A 25945-nucleotide genomic window follows, 5' to 3' on the forward strand; every position below is an offset into this window, starting at 1 on the left:
GATATGGTTTCATGTTATTGTACTTCTACGTATTGAGTCAAAGATATTATTGCAAAACACATATTTTGCAATATACATATATACTGTATATCAGGTGACACTTACATATTCAACCCGCAGCTCCTCTGCCTCCTCTCCCAGGAGTTTTGTAAGAAACTTGGCATTGTCTATATCTCTGCAGCTGGTGTGCACTGGAGCAGAAAAGACCAGCCTCCACTGGAAGTCCAGGATCATGAGGACGAGTACTGAGACATCAAATTGCAACTCAGATTAAAAGGTGGAAAAAAAACCTCCTCTTCGACAGATTTCTTTTTAAAGATGGCGACTTTGAGCAACTGATCCCTAAACTTTAACTCAAGATAAACAATTTTTTTAAAAAAGGTAAAGAAAATATAACTTGTAGAACTTAAAACATATACAGGAAACAATAATTCATTGATTATTCTGAGTGAAAACAGAAATATTCATAGAGACTATTTCAATCAACGAGGATTAGCCTCCGAGACAATGTCATTTAAAAAAAGCCTGAAACACCTTAACATTAAACATCAAATAACAACATGATTAACGTGTTTTAAATGTATTATTTAGAATAATAAAGGTATTTACCACAGTGCTTCAGAGGTCCATTGAGTGTATATTCCATAGTGATGGGAGACAACGGGTCCCTTAACAAACCAGATAAATAAACAAGGTGCAACTTTTACAAACACTGGCCTATATCTATATATATAGCACGGTCATCAACACCCACGCATTGACACGCAACACACACACACACACACACAAAGTTACATTATTTCCACCCCCAGCATCACTCATTTTATGACAGTGATCTACTTCCAACCTCAGAGGTGTGACTGAAACACCTCATGTTCCATTCACATACCATAAATACACCAGATAAGGCTCACAACTGTTCAAAAATAAAACCAAATTACAACATAAAATCAGCACATTCTACTGAGTCACCTTGTCTACACATAATACTTCACATATCCAGTCCATTCATGAGAGAACTTCCGGCTTAAATTTAAAGCTTTCAAAAGGACTGATTTCCTATATTCATAGAATAATTCCAGGAGTTATGGTATAACGTCATAGTCAAGGTATCAAGCCACAGAATCTATTTCCCCAATATCTAACATTTTAGAAGTCCAAGCTAAGTCTCACAGCTCAAAATCTTTTAACACACTTCCACTGAACCTTTGTCTTCAGCCTGAGCACATCAGCAAAGTGCTGTTTTTAAAATAGTCCCTCTTTATAAGAATCACCTCTTTGTTCCATCCCTTTTGTTAAATATCTGTCATTAGTTGAAATGTTGGTTGGTTAGCACCTTTGCCTTTGCAGCAAGAAGTCCTGGGTTTGTGACCTGAGCCTCTCTGCATGGAGTTTGCATGTTCTCCCCGTGTGTGCGTGGGTTTTCTCCGGGTTCTCCGGCTTCCTGGCAAATTGGGACACTCTAAATTGACTGTAGGTGTGAGAGTGAATGGTTGTTTGGCTCCATGTGGCCCTGTGATGGACTGGTGACCTGGCCAGGGTGTACCCCGCCTTTCGCCCTATGTCAGCTGGGTAGAAGATGAATGGATGACTCCTTTTCTGTTGCTCACTATTAGACGTTCTGCTATGTCCCTGCTTGTATGCCTTGAGAAATAAAAACGCCAAAAATTCAACACGTATACTTTCAATATTCTTTATTGAACGAAGCAGCGCAAAAAGAATGACAAATGTTTACGGAATACTTTTTTTTACTTCAAAGTGTACAAAATGTAATTGTACCAAAGAAAACATCTAAGTGACATTAGCTTTACTAAAATTGACTGTGCAAATAACAAAGAACATAAGACATGTCATTGACCTTGCTTAATGCTTAAGAAATGACCTCTTAAAAAAAAACCACAAAAAAATACTGACCTGTTTGATTGGGTTTGTAGTAGTTTTAATATTTTAGAACTACCTGCACCATCTTCACAAACCTCCGTTAGTGAGAAATAAGAAGGATCACTTTTGACTTGCATGATTGAAGATAACACACAATCACCAGGCATCTGAATCCTGCTTGCGTCACACGGCCTTTGATTTACAAGAAACCAAAAAAGAAAATCTGTTATGAACATCACTGGAAGACTAATTTGTTGACAGCAATGGTGAAATGTATGCGAGTCTATCCGGGCGAGATTTTTTTTAATACCAAATTCAACCTCCGATCCAATTGGGTGAGATCTCACTTCTGCTATTAGATGGAAAATGAGTCTGTTATATATAGATATATATGTTCATAAACCTGACTTTGTGCTTGGGAGTTTGAACGTGCAAGTGTGTGTCTGTGGATTCTGATGTGTGAGCTTGTCGGGCTCCTGCCTTTGAATGGTTAGACAGACGAAGTTCTTCTGGTGTTTGTAAGTTCAAAGAGGTTAATACTGCTGGTGAAGCAGTGCTATAGCCTAGGCACAGAGTTAGCCCTCCCGTCCTGCTGCTCTGCCACCCCGTTTCCAGCGGAACTGGAGTGGGACAGGGTGCGCATTGGGACGGGGTCTCTTGAGTGAGACTTCAGAAATCAGGTGGTGGCTGGTTCTTTCCTTTGATGCTGCAGCATGTCGGTCACACTCACTATATCCTCCTCGGGGACCTAGAGCCAGAAAAGTCAAAGCAGTATTAGTTTAGTTCTTTTTTTTTTAAAATGCAACAGCAGTTGTTTTGTGTCTCATAACCGTTCCACATTTTATAAATGTTAGATCACTGGAACTTGTCACTAGTGCAGGCTCCTAAGGAAGTGATCAACACCACTTGAGGTGTAATGGGGGGAGAAGAGGAAAGAAATGAACGCCAATCTGCAGTGGAGCTGTGGGATCAGTGGCACAGCAAGAATGTTGTGAACCAGGAGTTGCTGAAATCTGAAAATTTAGGAGGAAATAATGACAAAAATATGTGGATAATAATAATAATAATAACAACAACAGGAACACAATAGTAAGAAATGCTGTTGCCCAACACATAGTAATGACACAGGTTGCTGGGGAGTAAATTTAGAATGAAGCAGCAGGGGCCACTGCTACTGTGTGAGCAATGCATTTCCGTTGTACGGTTAATTGAGTCATTGTTTTTCTGCGAAACATGCGTCCTGGAATAACAGAGTGAAAGCAACGCTTATCGGGGATCAATATTAATGTGTTTCATACGTTGGTTTTTTTTACAATTTACGTTATGTATTCAGTTTTAAAAGAATAGTTTGGTATTCTTTTGAAAAGGTGTTGAAAGATCGGATCACATTTCAAAGACCAAAAATAACACAACGCAATTGAACGTACTGATAAAGGCAGACGCCATGTGGTAACTTTGTGTTCCGTGGTCTCCCATGTTTATTAGTTTGAAAATGAAATGCACTTGCATCAGGACTTTCTCTCGAATTTTGTCGAAGATAAAAATGAGCCACACACTGCCGTTCCATCATGCCATACACGCGAAGCGTCATTCTGTTCTGTGACAGGAAATGTCCTCAGCTACTTCTGTAATAGAGATGACACGAAGGACATTTCATAATGTTTTTTTGCTGTGCCGATTTTTCAAACGTTGTCACGCAATCCCATCACACAACAGCTGAAATCAAAACAGCGCTATGTTGGCAGGAAGCCACGCTGTTCAAATCTGTACACAGGTATACCAGACAATTATGTCAGGCAACTCGTCTCTATGCCAGCTCAGTTGAATTCATTAAAAGTGAAGATGGTGGATGGATGTTGTGCTTGACAACAGTTGGGGGAGCATTTTACATGACCACCAACGATCCAGAGACACTAGCTTTAAAATCTTGTTTATTTTACATGCTTTTATTGTGACTTCTCTGGAGTTTGCATGTTCTCCCTGTGTGTGTGTGTGTGTGTGTGTGTGGGTTTTATCCAAGTTCTCCAGTTTCCTCCCACAGTCCAAAAACAAGCAGGTTTTAGGATCAGGCAAATTGGACACAAAATTGACCATAGGAGGAAGTGGTTAGTAAGTCAGTGAGTGAGTAAACGGACTTTTCCATTATCAGACAAGTCCGTGGTTAACAACAGTCCCACTCAGGTTTACTGTAATAATAGATAGTGACGTAGCACTGGAGAAGTGAGTGTAATGACTTTCTACACATTAGACATACTGTGGTTGGGTCAGGCTCAATGACACATAGTGGAATAGAGCAAACAGCAGGAGGCTGTGAACACTTGACTGCATGTGGAACACCCAAAAATTCAACACCATGATGTAATTCATTCATCTTTCTTTTTCATCACGTCAGTGTTTAAAGACTAGGGGGACAGAGAACAGAAAGAACATTAGACCCTGGGCAAGACACTTAGGCCACGTCCAGACGACCTTTGTCTTTGCCGCTTTCAAAAAGTTTTGTTTATTCACGTAAAAATAGTTTTCTCCTCTCCTTATTTTACGATTCAACAATTTTTTTTCATCCCTGTGTGTGAAATCTCTAAAGACAAGACTTTAGTTACCCTTCATTGACAGTAGTTGGTAAAACTGTCAAACAATCTCCAAACAAAAGACAATGAATGACAGCGCAAGAGAGAGCTGGGAATATGGCGTTATCATATTCCTAAAGTAGTGTATTCGCCGTCTACTCGGCGTCTTCAGATTTTTCCACTCTGTGTGGCATTTTCAAAAAACACCGTTTCAGGTCCCCTATAACGCATTCTCCGTGACGGCCCCTTAACCCCGAGTTGCTCCTGGTGGCCATGCTGGCAGCGTGTGTTGAATGTGTGAGTGAATGGCACAACTACCGTAAAGCTGCTTTGAGAGGTCATCAAGGCTAGGGAAGTGCGATACAAGTACATATCTTTAAAAAACATGCAGTAATTCATTGATAACGCATATAAAATTCACCTTTTTAAACCTCCTCAGTGGTAGATAAGGGACACGGCGGTGTGCAAGGCTGCAGCACCCACTGTCTCTCCAGAGTCCAATCATAAACTAAAGACTCCTCCCACTCTGGTCAACTAAAACCCACACCTCCATACAGGTCCATACAGTTTCCTCCCCGGTGTCATACACTACACTCACATGAAGATGTTGCCTTCAGTGTCCATCATGGCCAACTATGGAGCAAAAAACATCAAGAACGTGGATGGCACATTTTGTCCGAGAGTTCCGTTTAAGCCACGTGGTGTTTGAGGTAAATGCACAAATGTTATTTGATCGCTTGCGTTAGTATATTTGCACATTTTGAACTGTTGACGGCTGCGATGCCGCTCAACTTTGTGAGCAAAGTTCAGCAGCATTAGATGCTGTGTATGAGAAGCATTTCAGTAGACGCCTCCAACATGTACACTTAAGTCCACCCTTAAGTGTTAAATGTTTACTCATCTATTTAGTTATTTGTATCTTATTTCAATAGTAGCAACCGCCTCTGTAGGTTATCATTGTTGTCTATGACTGGTTTATATGATATTGTTTTGTTTTATAACATGTTACCCTTAATTATACCATTGTTTTTTTACAATGGCTTCACAGCAACAAATTTGCCGGTTCAATTCTTGATGAGGTCAGACTTTATTAACAATTGTCTGCAATCTCAGAAAAATGGTTTGTCGGTTTGAATCCCAGTTGGACTTCATTTCTATGTGGAGATTGCATGTTGTGTGCATGAGGGTTTTCCTCTGCTTATCCATCGTCCGTCCAAAGACTGAGGTTAGATAGACAAGAGACTCTAGCTAAATATGAACGGCTGTTTGCCTCCTTATGTTGGCCCTGTAATAGACTGACTCGAGCCCAATATCAGTAGGAATTGTTCAATGGGCTATAGCTAGAATGTAGTAATTGTATTACTCACAGCTTGTTTTAATTGATTGCACAAAAATGCAACCACCCCCCCCAAAAAAAACAACATCCGACTGATTTAAGAGGAAGATGTCTGATTCATTCAGTGACAAGTTTTTATGACTCAGATACTATGTTTTTTTAATTGTAACGGAAAACATTGAAAGGCAAATGGAAAAAAACCCACCCAAATCAACGCAGCACAATGATGAATGATAAAACAATACAAGACAATGTGATAACATCGTTAAAAAAAAATGTTTTTGGTTAATACTTTTGCAACATTGCATATCTGCATTACAAGGTTTTTAAAAACACTTTCTTTATTGGATTGTTTTTTTTTAAAAACTCAGTATACCATCATATCACATTCCTGCATAAACCTCAGAGGAATATTTTTATGGTGACATATGTCTGGTTTTTATCTGTGCTCATCTCCCACAGTAGGAAACAGAGCCCAACCTTAGGTCTTAAAATACCTGAGCTAAGTGTAATGGCATTTTTGAGTCATTCATGTATTAAGTTTGAAGTTTTGACCTAAAACCCTCTGTGGCTTCAATAATGACATGACGTTGTGGAACACTTACCAGAGCATGGTCGAAGCTGAAGGTGCTTATGTAATAAGCAGAAATGTCACCGTCAGCGAGGGGCTGCGATATCTGGGCAACTATACCACATTCATCTACAAAACATCAAAATGGCAGAGAAGAAATTATTATTCACAGTTAACACTGAGAAATGAGGCCACATGATAACAACAATCTCCTGCTAAACAGCATGTGTATGGGAATTAATAGTATACTGTAAAAGGTTGCATCAACAGAACTGACACAACGTTCAACTACCCAATCCCTTATATTAGGATCAAATTAAATTGTGAACTATTCATTTCACAATAAATAATAAATGTATTAATACCTGCAATTTCAGGTCGGAAAAGACATTAGTGCTTGGGCTGCAAATATTGATCACTGTGATTAAAAAATCAAAAAATTGTCAAAATTGGTGGCGACTGATTAGATAGTACAGATTTATAATTTTTTTTGTTGAAGCCCTTCTTTTTTGGCTTCTCCCTTTAAGGTTTGCTACATCTGCCTCCATCTTGTCCTATCCCGTGTCCTCTTCTGTTATACCAACTGTCCTCATGTCCTCCTTCACAACATCCACAAATCTTCTCTGTGGTCTTCCTCTTCTCCTAATACTGTCTTGTAGACCTTCCCTTTCACTTTTGCTGCTATCCTTCTGTCACACATCACCCCTGACACTCGTCTCCACCCACTCCACCCTGCCTGCACCCTCTTCTTCACTTCCATTGCTTTGTATGGTTGACCCCAGGTAGTTAAACTCATCCACTTTCACTAACTCCACTCCTCGCGTCCTCACAGCAGCTTTACTTAGTATTACAAGTCAGGATAGTTACGGTAATGGAGACAATCAATTACAATCCTCTAAAGGCACTGAGAGACCATGAGGTGCACTGACATGCTCTTTAGTGAACGTAGAGTAGAGAACTTAACAGGTGTTAAGGAATTTAAAGAAAAGCGGCCTTACCAAAGCCTAGCGGTTGTCCCCCAATACGAACCATCCTCCAAAGTTCCCCAGAGGAGCTGGTGAAGAGGAGGTCAGCGGGAAACCTAGAGCAAAAAGACCAATTTCAACAAAGCAACACAGTACACACAACATGCACATGCTGTTTTATAAAGCTGTACTGTGGCCAAATGGCCAGTGAAAGCAGGCAGTTAAGTGTCATGAGGCGCTGGTTTGAACACAGTTGTCGACCTACATCAGGACTGAGGTTAAGCTGCATCTGACAAGAGGCACAAACTACTACTTTAATGAACTGGTAGCACAAATGAAGACTCCTCACTGTCTCTGAGCCTCAGTGTCCATCACCAGTGAGATGTAGCCATCAATGAGGGAGAAGGAGAAGAACTTAATACAATCCATATCCTGGCTCGGAGATGACTGTGTGTCCTCCTTAGGACTGTGGTGGAGGAGGAAGCACATTCAGCAGGCCATTACTTTATAACACACTCAAGCCATCCACATTACAGTCATACAATACAGTTGTTTACATTATAGAGATAGCATAGATAGAGAAAATACAAGAATATACAGTGCTTCCCTGGTATCTATATATACTGTATATATTTATTATTAAAATCCACAAACTGTATCATGATGCTTTTACAGCATTTTGGATTACATAATGAATATACATTGTATATACAAGCATTTTCTCTTGTAATAATCATTCTGAACATTTTAAACAAGGTTGTGATATGCATGAATGTCATTTGATAGTGTGGATAACGTTTAGTTTTTCTTTTTTGTCTGCTATATGTCAAATAAAAATAATACATTTCATAAGTCAATGTATTATAATCAGTAAAACGTTTTATTACATAAATATCACAGGGATATGCATATTTTACCGGGATAATGTGGTTTATATCTCCTAAAACATGTTCAAAGTGATGTGAAAATATCTGCCATCACTAATCTGTAACATCAAACGAGTGAGGCCAAGTCTACTTTGCATCTTTTGCTGCCACCTTGGGTTCAACACAGGTACTACAGGCAGAGTGAGTAAGCGGCTTATTTATTACCTGCTGGAATAGAAGAGCACGTCAATGAGTGTGGTGGCGATGGACGGCAGCGTGTCCGGGTCCAGGGACATGACACAGAACTGGTTCTGGGGGATTAGCACCGGGTGAACTGTAGGCTGAATGGCTGCAAAAACAAAGACATTACTGGTCGAACAGAAGTAGCAGAGGTCGTTAGTATTGTACATTTTTTCAGAATAAAGTTACTGATTCACAAGAGGAACTTTAGTCCAGCCGCAGAGCCTCATATTCACTGACAAATTCTCATTTTTTTGTATAACATGTATGTACTGTATACTATTGGTTCCCAAACTAGGGTTGTGACCTGCTGGAAAGAGTCTCGAGATGATTACATACATCACTTACATATAAAAATATTAACTGTATAATGATTTATATCCTTTGAGATCATGGGGGTCCTGCATCTCTGGTATTTTGAGTGTCAGGAGCTGAAAACTATGGTAAATTCAGCTGTGCGCTATCATATGAAAGTGGATTTACACCAAAACACATACAGTAGTGTTGCATTTGTTGCTTAAGTTGCTTCCAAGCCAACAAAACTTAAAGTTTGAGTTCTTCTTCTCGACTGTTCTCTTAAACCCTTCAAAAGTTTCCCCACCCTGCCTCTCTCTTTGTGTACTGTATTTTCCGGTTTGGCTGGCTATATTTAGAAGCGGCTTATAAATCAAAAACAACGCTATGTCATCAAAGACAGAAAACACAGATAAAATGCCACCAAAAAGAAAAAGCTATACTGCAGAATTTAAACTCTTCATGACGTATTTTTTGACAGATGCGACTAATACTCTGGTGTGACATATAGTCTGCAAAATACGGTCGTTTCCACACAGTTTCAGTCTACTCCTTCAGTCCTGGAACAGAGATCGTGAGCCACAACTTCTCTTCCAACATCAGTGGCCGACCTCATAAATGCTCTACAGAATGAATGGACACAAATTCCCATACAAACACTCCATAATCTTGAGAAACGTCTTCCAAGAAGTGTGGAAGCTGTTCTGTGTAATGAGCAGGAGTCCGGATATTGTATGTTTTTCTTATAACACTGTGTGTGCATGTGTTCTGCTCACATTGTACAGCATGTACTGTGACACACTGATGAAAACTTCCTGTAGATAATGTGGCGAGATAGTGTATTTCAAAGAGTCCAGCCCTGTTGGCATTGTTTCATTCTAAAATAACATATAGTGTGATGTTGGTTGAAGGCAAACATGGCTTTGTTCAGCACCACAGGTGACCATGAACAGGTTCCAACAGGACATATGGTATTTCATTTGTCTTGTTGCTACGGTATGTTACACACGGTTGCTTGTATGCCAAGTTCTTCATCTGAAAACAAGCTTTTACATTACATTACATGTCATTTAGCAGACGCTTTTATCCAAAGCGACTTACAATAAGTTGTCAAGCTCCGTCAAGCAATACTATCAGACCTGACTGAGGGACTGTTTCTAGCCATCTTGCTTAACCAGTGTTATGTTGCTGTTGCCTCTTTCTGTCTTGACATACAAAACAAATCACTTCCTTTGTGCAGTGCAGGAATGTCGTGGGGAACACAAGATCTGAACACAGCTATACCGAGAAAACACAGAGGGAGTTGTGTGGAGCTGATAGTCTTAACTAGATTCACGTGAACTCGTCTGACAATGTTTGAATGTAACAGACTTTTGTATAGATTTAAAAGTTTTTAATGACATGAATACATTACATTAGTAACAAGTATAATTAAAAATGTTTTATTCTCTTTTCAGTGAGTGGATTAGATTTTGGAGCAGGCTCCAGTTTTGTTTATGTTGAGGATGCACATCCATCCATCTTCTACCGCTTTATCCTGCACATGAGGTTTCGCGGGGGCAACTGTGCCAATTTCAGCTGACATAGGGCGATAAGCGGGGTCCACCCTGGACAGTTTGCCAGTCCATTGCAGGGCCACATGGACACAAACAACCATTCACTCTCACACTCACACCTATGGTCAATTTAGAGTTTCCAATTTATCCAATCTTCATATTGCATGTTTTTGGACTGTGGGAGGAAGACAGAAACCCCCACACACACACGGGGGGGAATGAACTCCATGCAGAAAGGCCCTTGTTCCGACCGGGTCGCGACCCCGGGTCTTCTTGCTGCAAAGGCACCAACCGTGCTGCCCCGAGGATGCAAATGTACGTGGATAGTGCACTGATCAACAGGTGGCTATAGGCCTATTTTCACCACACGTTTTAGCAGGAAAGAGCAAGTGTCATTGATAACACTAACAATGTCTCTGGTAACGTTATGGTCGTCAGGACACTGTGGCAGTGAAACAGCATGGAGCCTGAAACTGAGGAAGGTAAATAGAAATCAGCATTCATTCATTTCATTATTTGCGCCTGTGTTTTTGTGACCTGTCAAACTGCCTGTCGTGACTTACTAAGATCTAATGCAATGTACTAACAAATGCAGGGAAGGAAGGAGGGATCCTCCTCCTATGATTTGCGATATCAGGAAGAGTCATTTTTAAATATTTTAAATGATTACTGTGTGATATTCATGCCGATCTGTGAGAAACAAAGATGTTCTCTTCAGTCTGTAAAATAAGATCAGACAATAATTAATGTACAATGACACTGGATGTAATGTTTGTACGTGTACAATAACTCTCAGTCTTTCCTCTAATGACGCGATACAGAACTGTTTCCACCTCTTGGGACATACTGTATGCAATTTGACATGCAAATGGTCTGCTTGCCCCATTAGCCCTTTCTCACTGTTCCTGAGGGGCTTTTCATCCAGATCATTATTGAACAATGCAGGCTTGAAATAACCCTGCAAGGCACGAAACTGTGCCAAGGAGGAAAATAATAACCATGTGGAGAACTACTGTTCTTAGTAGCCTGGACTGAACTGCAATGGTCCTTTTGAAATTGACTCATTGTTCATGTCCTAAGCTTGATGAGGTGAATGAAAGAATCCTGCTGCTTATTTTACAGTTAGTTTAGTGTTTGATGGGTTTTAATCCAGCGTGCATTTGGCGAGAATTTAAATTAATGAGGCAACTTGGCGCTTTAATGGAATTAATTTGTTCGTGCAGTGGATGTAGAATTGGAGTTTCTGAAGTGAAGACACTATTACTGTCATAATGAGGAACCGTTAAATGCAATGCTACCTCATGATCAAATTAGAATCACAAAAGTTTACTTATTATTCCCACATTTGTCAGTTCCAGTTAAATAAAAATTACTGTCACCATTTCTTGAATACGATTCCAACATCTAAAACTGATATTAGTATTATACACAGAGCACTTTAAAAATACACAAATGCAAATATTTTAGCTTGTAGGGAGGATTCTTGCTTGAGATACTCCTATCACTAAACCTGTATTCAGAGGACTTCCTCTGTGATGAGTAACCCTATTCCCACTTTGCTCAAACAACCTGAGGGTGGCGCTAAAGCATCTTCACTTATAGTACACCGAGTCATACCTTCTTTGCCGTTCTTCTGGAGGGAGCTGGAAACATCCTGGCAGTGCACAGGCAGAGACTCTCCTCCTGACTCCCTGTAGATGTTGAACTCCTCCTCCAGAGTGCTGACGACTATAGACAGGTCTTTCTCTCTCACCTACATGCATTAACATCAACAGGTAGATGTTTTAGAGTCAAAATCAGCCACACCAGGTTAGTACAGGTCAACGTGGCCTCACATTAAAGCTGGGGTAGGCAACATCTTTTGTGGTTATTGATTAGTAACTCCTCCACATTCTGTTTTTGTCTTTAGGAGATTTGGTCCTTAACAGTAGACTTTGACCAGTCAGAGGGCAGTTTGGAGAGACAGGACCCTCCTATTTCTTGTTTAACAAGGCAATCAGAGATGGCAGACTTCACCCCATTCATGCAACAAGCCTCTGTCGGCCTCTGTTGGTCATATTGGCAAGTGCAAGTGCAGAAACACAGACAGACAGACACACACACAGAGCCACTAAGACCATACTTCACTCTTACTCCGTAATAATAACAATAAGCAGCTGCACATAGAGAACGTGCCACTTTGGTGGAAAGGTCAGCAGTGGCATCACCTGCTGACGCTGCAAAGCAATTTAAAAGTCCAACGTGTAAGAACGGGTGACATCTAGTGGTAAAACTGCAGATTGTAACAAACATAGGACTCTGCTCAGATTTTTCAAAGCACAGCACGGAACTATGGTGGCCTTCACAGCACTAAAAATGCACACACTGATTTGTTGGACTGCTGTAGAAACATGAAGGAGCAAAATGGTGGCCTAAAGTAGATATAAAAGGCTTATTCTAAGGCTACAAAAACCAAACATTTTTGATTTTAAAGTAGAGCTGCAACTAACGATTATTTTCATAATCGATTAAGATGTCGATTATTTTCTCGATTAATCGATGAATCGGTTGGTCCATAAAATATCAGAAAACCATAAAAAATGTTGATCGGTGTTCGTCAAACCTGGAAATGATGATGTTCTCAAATGTCTTGTTTTGTCCACAAACCAAAATGATTGACTTTTAATGATTAATTTGTTATCCAGAGCAAAGAAATTAAGAAAATATTCATATTTAAGAAGCTTAAACAATCAGAAATCTTGTTTTAATCATGAAAAAAGCTTCAAACCGATTAATCGTTTATCAAAATAGTTGTCGATTAATTTAGTAATCGATTAATAATCGATTCATCGATTAATCGTTTCAGCTCTATTTTAAAGCAATTATACTTATACTACACACTAATACAAACATACTTATGGGTGGTATACTCAATGTCCAAAAATAAACCCGTCTAAATGTCACAAACTGGACCTTCATTAAAAGTAAAAAGAGACTTTAACCCTGGATTTCCACTGGACGCGGAACGGCCGCGGCGCGGTTCTGCTTCGTCCTCTCCCAAACGTCAATCCCCACCGGGCGCGTTACGGCAGCGGCGCGGAGCCTTGGGAGCCAGCGGTATTCACGGAAGATCGCGCGATAATCTCGAACGGACGCGAGATCCCGCGATAGACTGTGTGAATAAAGGAAACAACAACAACACAGCTTCTTTCATTTCTCCACTTCCATAATCAGTCTCTCATCGTCCATTGTCTCCGAGACCCTCGGATCAAATGACTGTTGACCTGGGAGCACCGGTTATGACGTAACGTTGAGGTGAAGTTGTGACCTGCGTATTGTGTTTTATTTTGAAAGGGGGGCGGAAGTGTTTTACTTTGATACTGTGTCGGACTTCCTGTCTTGTGCGATCTGCTTCGTTGAAATTTACGAGGTTCAGCAGCGGCAACGGAAAAAATAGAACTGATTCCTATCGATAGCGCTGCGGCGCGGCGAGCCGCTTCTGGGCCGCTGCTGATCCGCGCCGCAGCGCGGCCGGTGGGAATGCTCACATTGATTAGAATGGAAGCGATTTGCAACGGCTACCGTTCCGCGGCCGTTCCGCGGCCGTTCCGCGTCCAGTGGAAATCCAGGGTGAGAGAATCAGTAGGATAGTACAAAGATAATTTGGGTATTTAACAACTTGGATATGGATATAATCAACTATTTCTCTTAGTGATCTTGCCTACTGCAGCTGAAAGGGAAAACTGGAGCTCCACCAGCATGTTGTCCATTAACATCCCTGCTGACACAAATGTCTGTTTTTGCCAACTGAACACTTTGACGTGTAACACATCAACCAACATTTTTAGTGACTTCAGCTCAGTTGGGGATTATTTTGTTAACTACAAAACGAGCAGGTGGACAAAATGCAGAGTGGCTCAGTAGGTAAAAGGCTTCTTTGCAAGATGAGTGTTTTTTTTTTTTTTTTATACATTTACAGAGTCCGAGTAAATGTCACTGAATGTCACTTAAATGTGCAACGGCAAAGTGTCATCAGTCCAAAAAACAGGACTCACCAGGATAAAGTCGGTCTGATATGTGGAGAGCATGAAGACCGAGACGTGCTGCTGGGCCAGAGGAGCTATGACCGACTTGGCAATCTTGGTCACACCGACGGCCTGTGAGCTGCTGGAGGCGTTACCGTTGGAGACGACATTGAGTGGCAGCCAGATGGAGCCTTCAACCTGGAGGTGCTCGGAGGACTGAAGCTCTGAGTGGGAATGGATTTGTGCAAATGTTATATAAATGTTAAATAAAAATGGGATACAGTTTATTAAAGTAAATAAATAAATGAATGAATAAAATAATAATTTGCAGAAGGGCTAGTCGAAAAAAACCCATCATTTTTATTATGCTTATATTTGACAGAACATGTGTATTATAAACTAGGAGGTATGGTGTTTTAAATATAAGGACATTTAACTGACATGGAATGGACATTCGGGATCCAGCTTTTATGGAGCGTGAATTGTTCACAAAGTTTAAAATCTATGCCTTTCTGTCTCTTCATATCTCCCTGCTCGCATATTTGTACACTACTGAAACACTACTTAAAATAGTAAAAACTGCCAGACTAATACAAAAAGCACATATTCTCATGGAGGAATATCTCATTCTCCAGGTGCAAAACTGACAATTAAGTTCTATTAACAAAAACAACCAGAGCTTGTGGGCAACATGTATTTAATAAAAGGTGCGTGTGTGAAACTATGTTTCCGGTTGTTTTCTGCTCAGTATAATGATCACACTTCCTCTTCCATCTCCCTTATCTCCTGTGTCTTCCTTTACCACTGAGACCTAAAACGACTCCACTATTTAAACCATCTGGTGGCAGTATATGAGTAACAACTAAGCTCCTCAGACCTACAGTACACCAGATGTTTGTGTATTACGTGTGGTTAATACCAAATCATTAATGTGCTCAGTTGAGTGGCTTTTAAGCAGGTAATAATAATAAGAGTTGAAACGTTGGTTATCCCTCAGATGTGGCTGTAACATTCTGAGCCAAACTAGTTTACTCCTCGCTCTCAGATGAGCACTAAGTTGAAGCGGTCAGGAACTTTGGTGATGTTGTAGAATAGGAGTTTGCAACCTTTAGTATTCCCTCTCCCCCCAAATAAAATAATAATTGATAAAGTTTTTTTTATACAGTTATACTTTATATATTATATAAATTATATACTATTTCTGAAAACCTGCCTGGCATACGTATGTGGATCCAAAGATGGACAGGTACTTCCTCATGTACATGACTTAATTTGTGTCGGGAATGTCTTCCCATATTTCAAACACAAGTATTTTTAATATCACATTTGACATGGACATTGGATGTGACGCACACAATATTAAAACACTTTTGTGACATAGGGTGAAAGGTGGGGTGCAACATTGACAGGGCCAACCATCCACTCTCACTCTAACACCTATGGTCAATTTAGAGTGTCCAATTTGCCTAATTCCCAAATCTGCATGTTTTTTGGACTGTGGGAGGAATCTGAGGAAGCCGGAGAAAACCCACAGGGAGAACATGCAGGTTCCAGTACCATCCAGCTAAAACGCATCACTGAATGATGCCTATTTCCTGCAGTAAATACTCTATTCTCCATTTCTTTACTCCCCTTCAATGGGCCACTGTTTTGGTTGGCGTAATTTGTCACAGATGGCCCCTCGTGGCTTTGCTACACCAGCTTTCACATCCTAAAATAGGTGCTTGGCTACAAGGGGAGTGAAGAGGACAAAGAGAGAAACAGAAACGGAGCCCCCCGGAGAAATATATGCCTTTAACAACTACATCATGAGAGCATGGGATAAAAACATACACAAAGAAAGCTACAGTATATTGAGTGCAGACAGATGGAGAGGGTGCATTCTAGAGGCAAAACAAGAAATTCTTACTAATGGATCTATTATCTTTTTGACTTAGACACTGGCCAAATGACCAAAGTGATGTCTAAAAATAGAGCCAAATGTATATTGTTCTAATTGGCTGGCTGGCATGTATTTGCCAGTTTTTACTTGAAAGAAAAGAGTGCAGAAAAACACTGAATCTTGCAAATGACTGTAGTTCAAAATGTTTGGTATTAACTGTGTCTTCTGTTTTTTTTCTCTGTTTTTATAATTTACAGGTTCTACTAGGAGTGTCTCCTCCAACAACTGCTACACATTTAAAACATGGTCAGAACTCTGTTGTTTTACCACTCCATTGTTACTTCCTTCCTTCCCTTCCGCCCCTCATGCGGCAGGATGGTTGTTGACAATCATAAAATGTAAGTGAGGGAAAAAAAGCTGTACAAGGAAAAAAACAAGTCTGCAGAGGCTTTTTTTTCCCCACGTTTTCATGAATACAGTATTTCAATTTGCTTCATGTCCAACTCAAGGTAAGAATTATTTTCAGTGGTGAGAAACTGCGAAACTCTATAATAACAGTATTGGAAAGTTGCTTCCAAAGAAGGCTGGATTCACTATTGTTACAGCTGCACTGATGAAACTGATGAAACGTGTTTGTTTTTATTTAATCCTATTTTTTCAGGTGAAAAATAAGCATAAATGAAAATATTTTTTGCAATGTAAGCGTCTTCATAAACATTATAAACTTCTGAAAAATATATAAGTTAGAAACAGAGAAACAAATAGCCAAAGCATTTTTAATCCAAACATTTTTGCTACCCAATGCTATACTGCATAGATTAGTATTGCATTCAGTGTACAATGTGGGTCCAAAGAGGTCCCCGCAACCAGGGTGTTTTACCTTTGAATCCCTCCTCATCAAGGACTACTGTGTAGTTCTCTGGCGTCTCTGTCAGACTGAAAAACTTGCATCTGAAACAGGAGAGGGAGCACAGATGGAGAGAGGTGTTCAGTGGCAAACAACAAAAGAAGGGTCAGGTCTTCACCATAAATAGTTACTATTTATTCAAAATGTGCACAGGATTCAGGACTCGCTGCGACTCAATTAGCAAAAAGCTCAAGCTTAGTGGTAGGTGAACATCACAGTTTTGTCAAAGGACAAGCCACATATATCTGTAGGTATGATTACATGTTACATTACATGTCATTTAGCAGACGCTTTTATCCAAAGCGACTTACAATAGGTGCATTTAAACATTTGGGTACAAATAAGAGCTAGAAGTAAGTAAGAGCTTCAAGTAAACGATATGACGATATCGTTTACTTGATATATGACAATATGATAACATGCAAGTTTCTATGTAGCTGTTTGATGATCATGAGTGAGTGCACACATGAACTAAAGCACCAATGAAGTCAGCAGAAGATGAAGTAGTCGAACTGCATGGTAGCAAATGTGATGTGAGATAAAGTGGCCTCTGAGCTGACCTTTTGCCAGGCTTTAGAGCCACAACTTGGACAGAGGAAAGTGCAACTACAGCGATAATGCTACTGCCTGTGGGTCTACTTTATAAATACATAGTATAACAGCAGAACAAAACTTTGAATGTGACAAACTCCTCTGGGTGTAAAACACAATGACTGGTGGAAAGCAAACAAACAACATAAACTGACTAACCGCCATGTTATTAGACTCAGCCTATATAAAAAAAAGTGTTTCTCTTATAATGATTGACCAACAGTTTATTCATTCAACAATCGGTTAACTAAATGTGCAACAATTTGCAACCTTACTGTTTGTGCAAAAACCACTTAAAATTGCTCTACAAAATAAAAAAACCTTTGATTACAATTTACTTTCTCCAACGGGTTTGTTGTGTTCTCATCAGGCTTGGTGCCAAATGCATTTGCTTTCAGTGGGTGTTGCTTGGTCAGGCTACAGTGTTCTGTTCCTTTGTGAAATGTTGAAAAAGAGCAGCAGGGGAGAGGAAGAAAGTACAAAAAAGAAATAACATGATGGGCCCATGAGGTTCAGTTAAGGTGGAGGAATAAACTGGGCAGTGAAATGTTGTTGGATTACATGACTCTTTGAAGCCAATATATTTGGAATATTCTGAATGAGAGAAATTATTCTTGTTCCACACTCAAAAAGGACAGATCAGATGGGAGTAAAAAAAAATGGATACACATATTTGCCCCAAGAAATCGGCATCATCTACACTAGACAATGGCTGTGCTCATTTCGAAAGACTGGCATTGGCCATAGAAAAAACAATATTGGTTGGCCCCATAGCTCAAACCAACTGAAAGGAAGCACTGAGCTACAAGTAATATTTTAATGGATGATCTCTCCATGTTTCTTCTGAATTCTTAAAGAGGAACTGCTGCATATTCCTGTTTTTGTAAAATGCCTCACTGGAGAATGAGCTACACCATTATCAGCTTATCAGTCCGCTGAGGTTATAACAGTAGAGGCCTGAGTTAGACTGCTAAACACACGACTCAGCAAAAACTAATCCCTGCCATGAGATGAGACAATTGCATCTCAGCGAGACAGAAAGACAAAAAGAGAGATACTAATTTCACACTGTAATACCAATGTCCAGTGTGCTGGCAAGCACAGTTGGTCCATTGTGTTAAAATATCACTCCCTCCTCCCCAAATATTTCATGTTCAACCTTCACCTTCCTAGCTCGGTAGTGTAGCATGTATCCCAAAAGTGGAAATGTGGAGCTTTAGGGCATGGTGTGTTTTAGAGGACAGTTCTACAAGGAGCTTCATTTAATCCCTTTTTAAATTGTGAATAAACCAGATGGACCGCTTTTATCAGTGAAGCCAGTTTCAAATTAGCACATTTTCCTTTATATCAGATGATAAACTGTAATCATTTTATGACTTGATCATTTATTCTATATGTTCTTACATACAGCTCCTTTAAGTGGTCATGTGCTGTCAAGCAACAGGGAAATCCAACTGTGAGTTGAAGGATTATTGGAAAGTTATTTAGCATAATATTGCTTTTTCATTGTTATTACCATCATCAAAGAGGTTATCTATCGTCCCATCATGCCACTGACACAAATTGCCAGCCTGCAAAACCAAGTGAAACAAGGATAGCTTTGTTTCTGCAGCCATCAGTGTGATCAACAAAACCCAGCATTTGTCCATCTGAAACTATTTTGATCTTGCTTTCATAAGTGTGGTATGTGTGTGCGGAGGAAGCCAACTCACTTCATTGTTAACCAAATCTACCTTTGTGTATAAATTAAGTTATCTTGAGATTGAATTATGGCTGCATTTGTCCATCTGTCTGGGAGCAGCATAACAAAAAAAAAGGATGAATATTGATGAAATTGTAAGGGATATTATGGCGTTATCCCAAGGAAGAAATCCAGATGTGGATTCAGGATTTTTTTTTTTTTTTTTAAATTGAACTTGCTAGACAGAGGACTGCTAACTGTTAAAACTAAAATAATATATATCTATTTAACGTAAAAAAGTGTTTCTACAAAAAAGATCAGTATGACATGGAAATATGGAATATTACCTCACAATAAGTTAAATGTTACTGTGGGGTTTGGTCAAAACCCGGATGTTGGTCTGTACTGAAACTGTAGGAACCAAATTTCAACAAGTTCAAGTTAAGTTTAATATTTATTTTTAGACCCTTTGTAATGCAATAGATTCTGAATGGCGGAACAGGCGGTTTGTGTATTACAATCAGTGCATTATGTCCTATCAGTTCAACCCACTGGCTTCTTATGAAATGCAAACCAGGGGACAACTTGATATCTGTTGTTGCAGAAATGCAATGTTAGATTTCTTTCCATTTCCATGCTGACATACTGTCGTAATGTATCAGCAGAACAAATGCATTCAGAGGTTGGACAAAATAGTCTTGTTTTCACATTATAATAGAAAAAACAGAGCAGTGGAGGACAAAAGGAGACATGGTATTCAGGGGTCAGGTTAGACTTGATATGTACAATATATTGTTGTATTAAATAATTTGATTGTGCAGTTGGTTCATTTTAGACTGTGGGACAATGCAGACGCATGAACTCAACGATTAACTGCGTAGCCAAGATGTTTGTACAGCACTCTCACAGTGGCATGTAGTCTACATGTGACAAATGGGTGTTGTACCGAGCGCGAGAAACAAGCTCCCTTCTATTGAAGCATGAAAGAACATAAGGAGGAGTATGAAAACAACCAAAGACGAGAGGAGGAAGCAACAGGTAGCCAGGGAGCGGCTGAGTGGGGAAGTGGGGGACTTTGATCCAACTGAACAAAATGATGGGTGGTGGTGGTGAGGGAGTGATGGCTGTCTGTGGTGTTTGCAACTGATGCTCCAGCTGAGAAAATATGATAAGAGATTCTGAAGTGTGTAATAAAGACAGCAATCTCAGCTCCATCGTCACAGGCTGACTGAGCCGTGTGTAACCTTCACATCTTCCTCCAAACCCAATGATTACATTTTCATGGGTTATGCTTTTTTAGAACAATGAGGAAGGTTTTTTTCTTGTTATCAGAGGCTGGGAGAGAGATGGGGAGGAGGGGCAGCTTAGTGTATCTGATGAGACCGGCCTCAAACTTGACAGGTCCCTGAAGCAAACAAGTGGAAAACTGGGTTTCTGGCTCAGCTGAGGCATTGTTTCAACTCAAGCTTGTGTTATTGAAGAAAGGAGGACTGTGTGAAGTCTGCACTATACAGCTGAACTGATTCATTCTGCTGATTCTCTGTTTTAATTATTACAGTGCCTATAAAGTCAACAAACTGCTTTCAATTCCCTGATCCACAGCCTTTATTTGCCCTTTGTGGAAGGATTCATTCACATCTTTTACAATGCTGATGCCTCAGTGTAAACAGCTCTTTCCTACTGCCTATCCCACTACAAAAAAAAACCCATAATATCACGTACGATCTAAATTTATTAGCACATGTTTGAGTTTTCTCTAGAGAGAATACACAGTTCATCCAAGCGCCTTTCTGTGCAGAGTTTGTGAATGTGAGAGTGAATGGTTGTTCGTCTGCGTGTGGGCCCTGTGATGGACTGGTGAACTGTCCTGAATGTATCCCGTCTTTTGCCCTGTGTCAGCTGGGATTGGCTCCAGTGACCCACAGTCTATCTCAGGGCCGACATACAGACAGATAAACCATTCACTTTCACACATACGGCCTGTTTAGAGTGTCCGATTAACCTCTGAATGTTTTTGGACTGCGGGAGGAAACCGGAGAACCCTGGAGTAATCCCACACTCACATGGGGAGAACATGCACACTTCACACAGAAAGGCCCTCAGCCAGACCAGGTCGCAATCCCAGGTCTTCTTGCTATAAGGCAACAGTGCTAATGAGTTGAATATTTGTTCCCCATTACCCCAGCATTATAGACTTATAGACATTAGACTGACAGCGATACCAGTAGGTTGTGATATGGAAAAATTGTCAAGTCACCTCTACTTTTCTCTTCAACAGAGCAGCTCATAGTAGAAACACTGGGCCTCATCAAATACAGTTTCTTATGTCTAATATGTCTTGAACAAAGCCCTGCCTGCCAGAGCAGAAAACCTTCTTAAAACTCTGCTCACGGCTGTTTTCAAAAACAGTTTGGGAGGATAGTAGTTCTCTAATGAATGGCAGGGGCCAGCAAGAGGGAGATGGCAAAAAAATCAGGCTTGTTTTTGAACTTTTTCTTCCCCAGCACCAGTCCACTGTCACATCACCCTTATACATCCTTGCTTCAGAAAAAGAACAGGAAAAACGAGACAAAGCCCCACACACCATAGTGATGACATACTGTGCCTTTGAAGCATGCGCAACAACAAAACAGACAAGCCTGCTGACTTAAGGAAGTACGTATGCTACTGCTTCACTCTGGGGCTCAGTCTACATTTTTCGCCCACTTATTTAAAGACTTTAAGAGCAAGTTCAGCAGACCAATTATTATTAATTGTCATAATCATTTAAAATCTTTTTATCATTTTAATCTTTTTGTTCTTAAAGAAACCTGAAAGGAAAACTTCACCGATTTGCATTTAGCTTTGTATTACTAAAAGGGGTAGTATCTTTTGAAAAATTGTGCTTCCCAACATCAGTTTCCCCTGATATCTTCGTTCACGTGCCCACCAAAATACAAAATACAAAATACAACTTCTATTCTAGTAATACATAGCTAAATGCAAATCGGTGAAGTTTAACTTTTTAACAGCATAATTTCAAGAAATCCGCACAACCCCCCCCCCAAAACCACTCTAAATGTAAAAAAAAAAAAATATATCTTAGTTCAAATTAGTATACATTACAATGTATAAAATCACATAAACAGAGACAGAACAAACCAAGCCAGGAAGATTAAGTCAAGAAAATAAAAATCATCATAAAGCGAACAGACCAAACAGTCTCAAAACACAAGAAGAGAAAGACGACAACAACAAAGAAAGCAACAATGAATTCAAAGGTGGTGGGACTATGACATCATCATTTTCCCAGTGGTGTATTTGTTGTATACACTACCCTCTGACCTGTTTTCCAAAAATGTCGGTGTTTCCCATTTCAGTGCTCCCAAAACGCTACTCATAGGACATTATAATCTGACAAAGTGGCTAAAATCACTACACATGTCCTAATCAGATTTTTGTATAACTTTATTTTGATCATGGCTGTTCAAATGACTCATTACTATTTTAAAAACAATAGTATGAAAAAGACACTGCCAAGTAAACGGTAATCGAATAAGGCTATACTCAAAATAAGTAGTAATCTGATTAATACATGGGATAATATTATCTTAGTCTCCTTATGTTGTATATGTCTTAATCAGATTGTATCCTACTGGTGTATTCACAACATTTCATGTAATGTAGACAAGTACTGAAGTACAGAAGACAGTATATTCCATTAGCAACCAATGCAAAACATCATCATTTCACTGTTTCTGTCAGAATAAGGTCAATAGCCAGATTATTGCTGTCCATGTAAACAAAGTTACTGCAATGTAAACAGCATTTTCTAATAACATTAACATGTATTAACATATTCAAAATCACCAATATCAAGACAGACGGGTACGGTATGTTTTAATCAGATTATAACGTCCTGTTGCTGTTTTCACAGCCATGGACATAATGTAGACGTATCATTATCAGACTCTGCCCTCATAACATTTCATCGTGAATTTCTGTGAGATGTAAACATCATAACGGGAATAATGACGTACTTAGAATGTCAACATCTGATTATTTGGTTTCCATGTAAACATAGCCACCCTGAGATATCTAAGCATGAACAAATTTGATTTCTTTGTCATATGTTTTTTCCCAGGATCATGACCCCGTTCTGGCAGGCATGGGTTAATCCTGTTTACCATAAGCACATCCTTGAGGACAGTGCAATACTGCATCTGGTTGACAGCCTGCTGTTGGGGAGAGCAAAATTCCCCCCCAACATTTGCTCACACCTCCTTTGTGACTCTGACACGACAGAGGTAGCATGCGGCTGCACCACAACAGCCTGCCCTGCTTATATCATGGAAGACAGATGTTAAACTCAACTCCTAACCATGCACATGTGGAGCAGCCAGAGAAGTAAACAATTACATAACAAAGGCAGAATATCCGGGGATTAAGTGAAAACCGGTACTAATGACTGCATGAGATCCAGACAACTTGCAAATTGTCAAGTCAAGTCTGTGCTGCAGAAACAAAACCCCACCAAAATACAGGAGAGGAACATTGCTTTGCTTTTTGATCAGTGCATGCACTTTAAAGTTTAATGAAAAAAATATATACAATCATATCTCCACTGTAAGATCAACTTGTTCCCAATAGGATTGGGGCAATTCATAATTTTATTGCAAATTACTGTGAAAAGCAGTGAATTTCCTTTAATAGGATAATTGTGATCCCAATGATATTTCTTGTGAACTGGAAAATGTTCAGCTTGCTAGCACACAGACCTAGTGATTTATTTTACAGTGCCTCAAGGGGGAGTCTGCATCTTTCCAATTATTCCAGGAGTTTATGACCAATACTTATCTTTTTTAAAGTGATGGTGCAGATTTTTGTGGAGTGTGGTTGTCATGACACATTATAAACGTTGACTTTCCATGAGCCACCAAACTCCATGGAGAAAAATCATTGGTCACAGAAGCTGCTGGACTACTGCTGCCCCAGTTTGAAAAGTTTATGTCACTTCGGCAAATCCGAACAAAGGATTTTAACAAGGCAGCAGTGGATAAACAACTCCTGTCAGGCGTGATGTAAAATCGCTGATTTTCTTTATGGACTTTGGTGCAGGAGGAGAGCGGTTTACAATCCTCAGTTTGCAGACAGAGAAGGCTGGTGAGAAAAAATGGCAAACATTTTCTTCAAATATTGTAGACCTATTACGTGATAGTAGATTTTATTAGGTGGTCCTTTTAAAACCTGTTTCTCCTTCTGTCCCTGCTGGCAGCCATGTTATAAGTGAAAGTGAGTGTCTTCAAAGGAATTATAACCCACTCAAAGGCATGCTCAGTGAAATCGGTGTGAATTATTAGGGATGAACCAATGTAGTTCACAGTATCAATATCAAGCCGTAAATGGCCAAACATGCTAGAGCAATATAAGCAAAACTAAAAATGGGAAATCTGATATGATCTGTAATCCTAAATGTGAGAGAGAGATGTCCGCCATCACTGTTCTGTTAGGTGACCAGGCCGCACATTTCTAATATGCAGTTGGATCATCATAGTTTTGAAATGGCTATAGTCTCATGAACAGTGACCTTGTTTCAAAGACCGACGACCTAAGTGACTTTGATATTCAAGATTGGGATATTAGTATCAAAAAACAAACAATGATACCAAACCTCCCCTATCAATAAGACCACACTTCATAAAAAAACTCAACTGATTCTGACTGTAATCACTTTACCTTACACTAGGTAAAGTGATTACAGTTTCTATAATCACTGTATTTATATAGTTTTGAGGAGATATTTACATATATTGCAAGTAGCTAATGAATTGCAATTGTTATGGTGAGGAAAAATAGTGCTAAAGAAGTATCATTCCTAATAGCAGGTTATGACACTGTGGGTGATTAACAGTAATATAAACTACTGTCACAACAAAAAAGTTGCATACATTGCGTTACAGTGTGCTATTGGCGGAGGCAGAGCAGGGCATGTACGGGCAAACAAGCCCACTGACGATGAATGGGAGCTTCGGGTTATCGCAAATATCCGTACTGGATTACCAAAATGATCCACACCGAAAATACACACACACATTGAAACTCAAACTCTTCTTACCGTGTCCGGTTCCGGAGGAATATGAGCTTGATGAGCGGATGTGTAAAATGCACAAGCCCGCTCTTGGATATGCTGGTGACCCGGAGCCTGTGGTCCAATATGTGCAAGTCCATGTTGTCGGTGGCGAGCGGTGCAGCGTCTCCTGTGTGTGTGTGTGTGTGTTTGTGTGAGAGAGTGAATGAGCATGCAGCGGAGAAAACGGCCTCTTAGCTGACTTGTATCATGAAGGTGTTAGAGGTGAGTCCGGGCGAAAAACATCACCAACTGCTGAGAAGCAGCGCGTCCCGTTTTAATTGCCTCACAAGACGAAAAACACCCGAAACAACCCGAGTACAGCCTCGGCTAACTCCTACTGTATATTCAAATTAAAGGACAGACCCAGTTACGACACGCCCCCTTTTCTTAAAGCTACAGGGCTTTTTTTGTGTCCACTTCCTGTGTTTCAAAATAAATTAGTTTTATTATTTTTCTTTCTTTATTTATTTTTGCACATTAAGGCTAGAGTGCACA

General features: G+C 39.9%; 1 protein-coding gene across 1 annotated transcript; it reads right to left on the reverse strand.

Annotated features, from left to right (window-relative positions):
• Positions 1 to 1679: 1679 nt before the first annotated feature.
• castor1 (cytosolic arginine sensor for mTORC1 subunit 1) lies at positions 1680 to 25816 on the reverse strand. Its single transcript, XM_058636875.1, has 9 exons — positions 25436 to 25816; positions 17043 to 17113; positions 14311 to 14504; positions 11894 to 12029; positions 8412 to 8535; positions 7670 to 7786; positions 7354 to 7436; positions 6390 to 6484; positions 1680 to 2629 (listed from the first exon to the last, which is right to left on the reverse strand). Exons 1-9 carry the CDS (start codon positions 25546 to 25548, stop codon positions 2558 to 2560), a joined length of 1005 nt encoding a protein of 334 aa, XP_058492858.1. The 5' UTR covers positions 25549 to 25816; the 3' UTR covers positions 1680 to 2557.
• Positions 25817 to 25945: the final 129 nt, after the last annotated feature.

Source organism: Solea solea, chromosome 8 (genome assembly GCF_958295425.1).
Source record: "Solea solea chromosome 8, fSolSol10.1, whole genome shotgun sequence".
Lineage (NCBI taxonomy): Eukaryota > Metazoa > Chordata > Actinopteri > Pleuronectiformes > Soleidae > Solea > Solea solea.

Bases quoted from the DNA above. Each gene is read 5' to 3' on its own strand.
- castor1 (XM_058636875.1), bottom strand. From the start codon at position 25,548: ATGGACTTGCACATATTGGACCACAGGCTCCGGGTCACCAGCATATCC. The intron at 17,114-25,435 runs GTAAGAAGAGTT...CTCCTGTTTCAG, and splicing joins TTCCTCCGGAACCGGACACG to ATGCAAGTTTTTCAGTCTGA. The intron at 7,437-7,669 runs GTGAGGAGTCTT...TTTTTGCTCTAG, and splicing joins GACACTGAGGCTCAGAGACA to GTTTCCCGCTGACCTCCTCT.